General features: G+C 38.8%; 1 protein-coding gene across 1 annotated transcript in view; it reads right to left on the bottom strand.

The window, feature by feature from the left end:
- LOC103077598 (recombining binding protein suppressor of hairless) overlaps positions 1 to 5,918 on the bottom strand; it is a 73,179-nt gene extending 67,261 nt beyond the window's left edge. Inside the window, 1 exon segment of the mRNA XM_007472402.1 lies at positions 5,737 to 5,918. Coding sequence (XP_007472464.1) covers positions 5,737 to 5,753 — 17 coding nt within the window. The 5' untranslated portion in view covers positions 5,754 to 5,918.
- Between the last annotated feature and the right edge of the window lie 4,502 nt (positions 5,919 to 10,420).

Below are 10,420 nucleotides of genomic sequence, written 5' to 3'. Positions count from 1 at the left end.
CCCGCGTCTCCTGCATCGGCAGGCGGACTCTCAAGCACTGCGCCACCAGGGAAGCCCAAAGCTGCATGATTTTAATTGCGGTTCCCTCTTCATCAGCTATCAGAGCCTCACAGAGCTCACTCATTCTGAGGTGTAGGAACCTGTCTACAGAAGATATGGTCTCCATAATGAAAGCTGTACTTCTCATTGAAGTGACAAGTTTGGCATTTCAGAGAAAGAATGCATGCGCATTTTCCTGTTCAACTACCTACACTCCTCATAAGCCCCTAACAATTCAATAGAACAAGATCAACTGACTTCACTGTATTTTTCAAACGAAAGAGATTCCCTGATTTTCGTGACAATTACTGACACAGCATATACCACTTTTCAATTAGGTTCATACTGGAGATGGGTTCTAAAGTACTCTTTTAATAGATATCCCAGATCCCATAAAAATGCACAACAGTATTATTTTTCAAAGTAATGAAATATAAATTAGTTTGAGAAAGTGCCTAATTCTAACAATACTACCATTTACGTAAGAGATTTTTTAAACTCTGTTATCTTCAGAATCTAAAACATCTTTTTTGTGTGTGTATGTGGTACCCGGGCCTCTCACTGTTGTGGCCTCTCCCGCTGCGGAGCACAGGCTCCGGACGCACAGGCTCAGCGGCCATGGCTCACGGGCCCAGCCGCTCCGCGGCATGTAGGATCTTCCCAGACTGGGGTACGAACCCGTGTACCCTGCATTGGCAGGCGGACTCTCAACCACTGCGCCACCCAGGAAGCACTAAAACATCTCTTTAAATACTCTCAAAGAATCTAACCTTCATTCTTAGAGAGTGCTTTTGACTTGTTTTCAGTAACCAAAAGTATACTGGAGCCATATCTAACAGCTGACCCAGTAATTTGTAACATGCTCTTTCTTCTAATCCTAGACCTGCGGTTGGGGTGCTGCCTCCGGTCAGTTCTCTCAGTTCTTGGCCAACTAAACTAGAAGGTAGTTTAGTTTCTTCCTAAACTACACTTCAGGGACTTCCCTGGTGGTCCAGTGGCTAAGACTCCATGCTCCCAGGGCAGGGGGCCCAGGTTCAATCCCTGGTCAGGGAACTAGACCCCACGTGCCACAACTAAAGATCCCGCATGCTGCAACTAACAAAAGATCCCACTCCCAACAACTAAGATCCTGCCTGCCACAACTAAGACCCGGCACAGCCAAATAAATCAATAAATATTTTTTTAAATAAAAAAATAAACTACGCTTTAGGAGGACAAATCTTTGAAAGAAAAAGATGACAACCTGCTCTTGTGCATTATGATAACCAAGTAAAAGGAACACGGTTGTGCACAAACAAATGCCACAAGGTGACAACATGAAACCTTGCACTCAACAGGATAAGCAGCATGAAGCAGAAAGTGATGACGTTGGAAGTAAATATGACTGAAATAATGATGAAAAGCTAAGCAATGCTACTGATAAGAGGAGAAAAGGTTGGACAGTCTGGGAGAAGACCAGGTTGGGGTGGGGGTGGGGGGGAAACTTGGGGAAACAGTAATAGAAAAAAGGGATTCAACTCTCCCATTCTCTGAATCCACAGGTTCTTGTTCCCTGCCCGCATCACTAGCAACAGTATGTCTTTATGCACTGACGCAAAGACAAGCCACCATCATGAAGGCAGTTAACCCACGGGGCAGGAGGGAGGTGGGATTTCTTTACCTATCTTCTGTAATTCCAAAAGATAATTTCTAGGTTTAATACATCATACCCAATTCAGAGCAGGAACTATATATGTTTTTGACTCAATTTCCAAGAACTTGCAGAGAAACATGAATTGTACTTATTATCTTTTGGCCTCTTATTTTGGCAGAGATTTTATCCACTGTTCAACTCCCAAGTGTAGAAAACTAATGTACAAATTCCATTGTTGTGAAACAATTTACCAGAAATCTTCATTCTCGTATTGTTTTCTAGGAAGGAGGAAACTGTGTTTCAAACACAATCTTAAAACATGAATATGCTGATACTGTACTACTCTGAAGCTTTATTTTTTAAAAAATATTCACCAGAAACTCTGTGATCATCTTCAATATACCTGTAAAGCAAATATCTGCTGTTATGAGGACACTGGAATAGGCAGAGGCACTAATCCAAGAAAAATAAAATTTTAAATATTATCAAAATCCTCACAAAAACAGAAGTTCCAACATTTGACTACCTTAAATATTTGTGACATATCTAATTTAAGGTTAATTTTTTTGGCAACATTAAAATTTTATATTTACCTTCTGAAGTAAAAAAGTACCTGGTATATGAAAAAGTCCTAAGATATAAGGAATGGGAAAATGAAGTGGGTGGATTTTAGTATGTATCATCAGTTTTTTGGTACTTTTTAATTGCATGGGTCATTTTCATCAATGCAAAGAAGGAGTAAATTCCTTCACAACTAGGAAATATTATAAATTTCTTACCTATGAGCCTTTAAATATTTACGAGGGCAAGCAAGCAAGAAAACACACACACACACCCCAAATAACACAACAAAAAACAAAAACAAGGTTTCATAGCTAACTGTTTCCTACTGTCAGAGAGAAAACTACTGAGCTAACAATCCTGTTTTAGATATCTGAAGTCTTCTCTGGCAGAGGTCAGTTTGGCAATATGGATTTAAGACTGAGTACCATACAGTTTCCCAGATGATGATTATCAGAACTTAGGTCTGCAATACAGTACACATACATACCCTCAAAACAAGAGTTTTACAGAACTATATCATATGACCCATTCATGACATTTCCTATTCTGTTCTTTTCTGCTTCATATAATTTGCAGGGTGGGGGGGGAGTAGGGGGGGTAGGAACTTATTGAATTGACTCCAGAATGGGCTACCACTGGCAGTTTGAAAACCACTGATCTATGAGTTGATTAACACATTAACAGAATGCATGCCATGGGGCAGTTTACTAGATTACTCTACTTGATAAAATATCCTTAGTTAATGCCACTCATCAGCTGCTGCTATTCTGTTCCCCTTTTCTCCCTGCTCCTTAGATATTCTCCTGTAATAAACTTCACTTCAAACGCAAAGCACTGTAGGAAGATCCTTGAAGATGATATAGAGAGTATGGCATACCATTAGAAGCCACAGACTGGAACCTATCCTGGTCACTTTTTCTCAGCAAGGAAAAACAATATAAACCTAATACCACATCTCAGGGACATCTGTTGACTATGGGAGGCATACACTGAGTGGAACCAAAATGATCCAAGCAACATACACATAAATGTGCATATATCTTGTTTATTTCAGCTTTAAAAAAAAAATGAAACAAGTTTCTTTAAAAAATGCTCTTTTCTACATTCACTGCACTGATTTTATTTTCTATTACAATACATGTCTTAATGCTGATCATAACCCCCACTAAATCGAGTTCTTAACCAACTAAATCGAGTTCTTGACCCACTAATGAATGGGCTGAAACCTGCAATTTGAAAAACACAGCTTTAAAGGACACACAAATCGACCTAGCAGGATAAGAGGACCAGAGATAAATTACCAGTCTCTAGTGGCCACCTTCTTTCACTGATGAGAAAAAGCTCAAAGAATTGAAAACATTAGTCAAAGAGTGATTGTTTATTTAACTCTAGGAAGATCACAGAAGAAAGTATAAAATTCAGGAAAAGAAATAAATGTAATAGCATCTCACCCCGCAGAAAAGAGGTTCCTGATCTGGCATTTAATAATCATCATCGGGCTGCCCTGGTGGCGCAGTGGTTGGGAATCCACCTGCCAATGAGAGGGACATGGGTTCGAGCCCTGGTCCAGGAAGTTCCCACATGCTGCGGAGCAACTAAGCCCGTGCGCCACAACTACTGAGCCTCTGCTCTAGAGCCCACGAGCCACAACTGAGCCTCTGCTCTAGAGCCCACGCGCCTAGAGCCCGTGCTCTGCAACAAGAGAAGCCACCGCAATGAGAAGCTCGCGCACCACAACGAAGAGTCACTCGCCGCAACTAGAGAAAGCCCGCGGGCAGCAACAAAGACCTAACGCAGCCAAAAATAAATAAAATAAAATAAATTTAAAAATAAATAAATAAAAATAATCATCATCACTGTTAATCTAGCACTGGCTTCTAGCACGCTCAATCCTACACTAAATGTGTATGGAATTTATTTATATATATGTATGTGTATATATGTACACATATATATGTGTATATATACATACACACACATATATAATGCAATATATAATTATGGTATTATATTTTTAATACACAAGTTTATTTTTTTTACAGATCATTCTTTCAACCTGTCAAAACAAAAAAAGTAGTGCCAGATTTGAAACACAGATCAGCTGGCCGCAGAATCTAAGCTCTTAACCACTAAGCTATAAACTCTTCCAAAGAGAAAGGAGTTCCCAAATCTGGCTGTGCATCAAGAAACCTCTGTGGCATTAAAACAAAACAAACAGATGCCCAAGTACTACCCTAAAAAGAGATTTTTTTTTTTAAGTTGAAGTGGCAAACATTATGGAGAAATATATTTTGTAAACAATGTATCAAATACCAGCTCCAACCAAAGAAATGATCTTTTTGGAGAGTAGACACTGTTGTATTGGACATAAAATACCTGGTTGAACTTGGTTAACAGGCAGCTGACTTCACCTTGAAACCTGATTCACTGTCATTATAGACCAGAATTTAATATAAAGCAGTTTTGTCTTAGGTGTAATAACTAAATTCCATTAATAATTTAACTGCTGACATGTCAACAGGATCTTAACATAAGGTAGACTAAATAATAAAAATTACAGGCTGCACCAACGTATTTCTATTACATTTATATATCCATGATTTAAACATCTATCTTCCCAAAATGTTTTCCTTCATTACCTAAAAGATAAAGAATTTTGAACCCGATGTAACATTATGAACTCAGCATTCTCCCTGGGTTGATTCACTTCCACTATCCCAAGAAAACATCCTGTAGCAAGCAAACAGTACAAAATTAGGTTTCCAAGGTTTCCAATAATTAAGAAATGGTTTTGACTACATCACTCAAATAAAATGTTATGAACATAAAAACCTTAAAGATTTTTGATGGTTAAGTGGGTAGTATGAAGCCTAGAATTACCACTACTAGCAACCACAAGTAACAGTGGGACTACATACCACAAACACATGAAAGATTAACTGTATACATATGGTGGTGAAGAGACAACAATCACAGTATTAGTAAAGAATTACTCATTTTCCTCTCAGTAAAAATTCTTTGTAAAAGACAAAAACAAGCACAAACTATAAATGGTCCAAGTAAAAATTATTTCATTTGGTCAAATTAATACTCCAACTGAAGAACTGTGTCCAATTATTTCCTGTTCAGGCTACCATGAAATGACAGCACTACAGAGAAACTAGTCTATGATGTAAACCAGGAAGATAATTACAGACTAACATATGAATAATCACTAAACTATTTCGTGAAAGAAACTATAGCCCATTACTATTAAAATCTAGCAAAAATATCTACCCTAGTGTCTCCTATAACCATATCTCAAAGGGGGGGGGGGAATCACTCAACAAGCTTGTGATACATGGTTTTTTCACAACAAAAAACACTTTTGCCATAACTCCTTAACTACATCTGCAATCTAAATATTAAAATATCTTAAAATATGCAATAATTAAATATAGAACCATGAGCGTTCACTCTACGCATGACCTTGGGGCCACTGGAAGATTTCTAAAGCATACCTTTTAATCCACGCCATGGTACTTCAAGAACATGTTAAGGTAAGCCACAGGCTGGAACACTTCGATGCACCTCAAAACACCTCAGCCAGTGTATCTGTATCATTCTCCTTTCCTTTTGAGATCATAATGGTTCCGAAGAACTATAATGCTTCCATTGGAATGACAGTTTCATAATTTCAATGACTTAAAAACAAAAACAAAAAATAAGGACTTAAGTGTTGGTATGTTAAGCCACTAGTGAGTGCACTGTGTTAACTGCTGCCACGGCTAAGAAAAACAAAGCAGCTACTGCTACTACCACGTAACATTTTTAATATGACCCTGATGTGAATGAGGAGGGGTACATGCTTAGTGGTCAGAGTGACAGCCCTTGCTTTATAGAGATCTATCCAAAGCCCACAAATCTCTTTACCCCAACTGATTCTTCAGTTTTCTTCTCAAGGAATGAAAATAACCTAAAAGACAGGTCTGAATACTTGGTAGGTGCCAGGTTCACCTCTGACCAACTATTATATTCTGTGTTGAATGAGAGCTGGAAATCACCCACACACCTGCATAAAAGGGAACTCATTAATAGACACAACAGGGATTCCTTCAAACAATGCCCCTTCTGGTGTTAATATTACTGAATCATTTTAATTCCATGGAAGTTATTAAACTGTTAGAAGTTACAGTTTCTAAAGCTTACTTCTATGAAGAGCATGCAGATAAATGAACAGATCCATGGCTAACTATCAGGTTTTAGTGCTTCTCTGTGATTGCCTTGACAGGTTACCTGATTCCTCCTTCCTCCTCACCCCACTCCACCTTTCTTACATAAAAACATTAAAAACACTTCATTACTTAAATGATACAGTAAGAAGTCTATGTATCACATTTTAAATCTAAGAACTCACTCTACTTCTGCTTCAAGTTTGGCACTCTATAGTTACAAGAAAGAATACTCAACCTACACAAAGGAAGTAAAACTGATAAATTATCAGTAATACACATACATTTATGTCATAAAGCAGTTAACATTACTTTAGGATGACTGATAGGAAACTTTTAACAAAAGCAAGCAATAAAAGGGGCTTCCAAGGAAAGAAAGTAGCTGGGAGAGGTTTGTTATACTCTGGGTTTGTGGGACAGCTCGTGCAAAGGTTAATATACAAGGAATGGCAGACAACAAAGCTTCCCAGCTAGATCTAAAAAGTACGTGCTAAAGAGAAAGAGAAATTATTTCCTATTTGAAAGGGTAGATTCAACTGATGAAAACTTTTCAGGTCCACTGTCAGAAAAATTACATATTCCTGAGATTTAGATTTGTTGCAGGTTGTAGGGAATATAGATTACAAAATGTAGGTCACTCTTCAGAAAGCTGGTAATAGTGGCATAACTGGGAAAATACTAATGAAGAACAGAAACAAGGGCCCTGGTCCAATGAAATCACTGTAGCCACAACCATCTTTAAAATTGATCATTTTACCGCTTTAGTGCAACCCCCGACCCTTCCCCCTCCAGCTTAAAACCTTTCAAAGGCTCTATATGTGTTACAACCTCCTGGGAGGAAACACACATTGTTTCCTACACTCTGTTCCTCCATGTTTCCTACACTCTGTTCCTCCAAATAAACTCTGGACTATCAGGTTAATGTTCCTGAAGTACAGTTCCTCCCTTGCACATAAAGAATGATGTTAATCACTGGGAAACAAGGCAAGATATAAATACATTAGATAATAAAGGAAAGAATAAAAGCCTAGGTCTGTAACACTTACTCATTATCTCATTTAATTTTTCATAACGCCATTTTACAGAGGAGAAAACTGACACTCTGTGGTCAAGTGACTGACCAAAGAAAACACGCAATATGAGAAAAGAACTAGGCCTTCAATCTAGACCCTCTAGCTGGAATTCAACACTTGTTCTATGCAACATTGTTGTAAAATATTGCTGGAGGAAGGAGGTGGTACTGGGGCTAACATTTGTTGACAATATGCCAAGAATCATGCTAGGGACTTAATGGTATTTTATTGCATCCTGATTTACCACTCATAAGACTGACTAGCTGCCTCCTTTTACAGGTGAGGAGATTGAGGCTCATAGACATTTAAGCACTAATCTGTTCAACATAATGCATCTGAGACTGAAAGAGGTTGGTCAGATATTCCGTCTCATATGTCCAACTCTAAAACTCACACTCACGTTGCTTTGCCAATCTATCTCCCAGAAGCAATCAGAAGAAAACAAATCCAAACTTGTTTTATTTTTCAACCTGGCTGATCTAACAATAATCTAATTTTATAAATGCTGCTGACTCAAAATGTAGTCAGTGTATATAAACAGATTTTTTAGCTGTGGTTTAATAAGAGACTATATGCACATTCACTAAAGCCACTAAGAAGGTTTAGAATCATATTTAATAACTCAAATCAGAAAGTTCATTTGATTCTTACAAATAAGATCCAGTTTTTTCATGAAGTTATGCACTTGAAGATCTTTTAAAGCTGACTTGTAAATCATGATAGTTATCAATATAAATTTTAGTTGACGAAACAAAAATAAGCATAAAAGTTATTTTCCTTAAGAGGGTGCACTACCATGTTTCCCCATGGACTGCTGCTACCAGTCTTAGCCACATGGAAAGCAAACCATTTATTCGGTGAGGGAGATGAGGCTATTCAGTCAGATTATCAGTAATTAAAAAAGAGAGAAAGAGAGAGAGATAGAGAGTGCGCGCAGGTGGTCAGCTCTCTACAATGCTTCAAACCATGTTAAACTAAGAGTAACAAAAGGCACTGGAAAAATTCCCCAAATTAAGGACAGGAAACTCCTAAGCAACTTCAAATTTGAATAGAAACCAGCACTCACATTGCATTCCAAAACTGCCTGCAGAAGTGATCAATAGAACTACTATACCAGTGTTTTTGGAAACAAGTTAGATGACTCAAAGAAACCATTTTTTAAAATGCTGAAACAAAATTATGCAGAATTACCGTATTTAAGGGTTCAAAACTGTTACAGGAAGAAATTAGTCATTTAACAAATCTTCATCAGGGACTTCCCTGGTGGCACAGTGGTTAAGAATCCACCTCACAATGCAGGGGACATGGGTTTGATCCCTGGTCTGGGAAGATCCCACATGCTGTGGAGCAACTAAGCCCGTGCACCACAACTACTGAGCCTGAGCGCCAGAGCCCACAAGCCACAACTTCTGAGCCTACACGCCACAACTACTGAAGCCCACGCACTGCAACTACTGAAGCCCGCGTGCTGCAACTACTGAAGCCCCGTGCCTAGAGCCCGTGCTCCACCACAAGAGAAGCCACCGCAATGAGAAGCCCGAGTGCCAAAACGAAGGGTAGCCCCTGCTCGCTGCAACTAGAGAAAGCCCACGCGCAGCAACAAAGACCCAATGCAGCCGGAAAAAAACCAAGAAATTCTGATGCCCAACTCAAACGTTTTTTTAATAAATTTATTTATTTTTTATTTACTTATGTTTGGCTGCGTTCAGTCTTCATTGCTGCGCACGGGCTTTCTCTAGTTGCGGCGAGCAGAGGCTACTCTTCGTTGCAGTCTGCAGCCTTCTCATTGTGGTGGCTTCTCTTATTGCGGAGCATGGGCTCTAGGCACGCGGGCTTCAGTAGTAGTTGTGGTGCCTGGGCTCAGTAGTTGTGGCTCGCGGGCTTTAGAACACAGGCTCAGCAGTTGTGGTGCAAGGGCTTAGTTGCTCCGCAGCATGCAGGATCTTCCCGGACCAGATTTGGAACCCGTGTCCCCTGCATTGGCAGGCAGAGTCTTAACCACTGTGCCACCAGGGAAGTCCCCCAACTACATAATTTAATTGCAAAATTAATGTGTATTAAAACCCTATGCAAAAAAAAAAAACCAATTGTCTACAAAACATTTCATTTCTTTTGGAAGAGACAAATACATTTTCATGACAGTTGTTACGGCCTCCTTCACTATGCTGTGTCCAAAGGGGGTCGCTTTTGTCTTTCATTTCTGTAAAACTATTATCTAACCACCAAAGCCTGGAACACAATTGGCACTAATGACTTAAGCATGTGAAAATGTTATAAACCCCATTTGGGACACACAACTGACAGCTAAATACAGAACGTTCGTGATAGAGTGCTTGTCTCATGTGCTCTAAAATATGTTAGGCACACAAATATTCGAGTGATTTGAAGAAATTATTTAGAAATGGCTTATACATGCTGCAACAATATCAAGGACAACAGAGACTTTGAAAGAAGATGATTTAACATGGACACCATTTTTTGACTACTGAATTTTGTTTGTTTTGTTTTTGACTACTGAATTTATAATACACAATGATTATTAAGGTATAAGATCAGCACTACTGCTAAAACATAAGCTTCAGGAATGTAATTAGAAACAAATGCCAGTAACTTCAAACTTCTATGCTTTTATAAACAGCCTCACATAGTAAGCTGAAATGACAATAATGAATGCATTCCGAGGCTCACTGCAATATTACCAAGCAAGGACTGGTAATTTCCAACAACACAGGAATAATTAAATCATGGCACATCCATATGATGGCAATAAGTCAGTAATGTTGAAATTTATAACATGGTAATATTCTAATTATAAACAGGGTTCGTTAACTATATATAGTGTTGGGACTTCCCTGGTGGTCCAGTGGTTAAGACTCCACGCTCCCAATGCAAGGGGCCCG

The sequence above is a fragment of the Lipotes vexillifer genome, unplaced genomic scaffold, assembly GCF_000442215.2.
Source record: "Lipotes vexillifer unplaced genomic scaffold, Lipotes_vexillifer_v1.1 scaffold100, whole genome shotgun sequence".
Classification (NCBI taxonomy): Eukaryota; Metazoa; Chordata; class Mammalia; order Artiodactyla; family Lipotidae; genus Lipotes; species Lipotes vexillifer.
The sequence above is the reverse complement of the archived record's forward strand: the minus strand, read 5'-3'. Positions and strand labels throughout refer to the sequence as shown.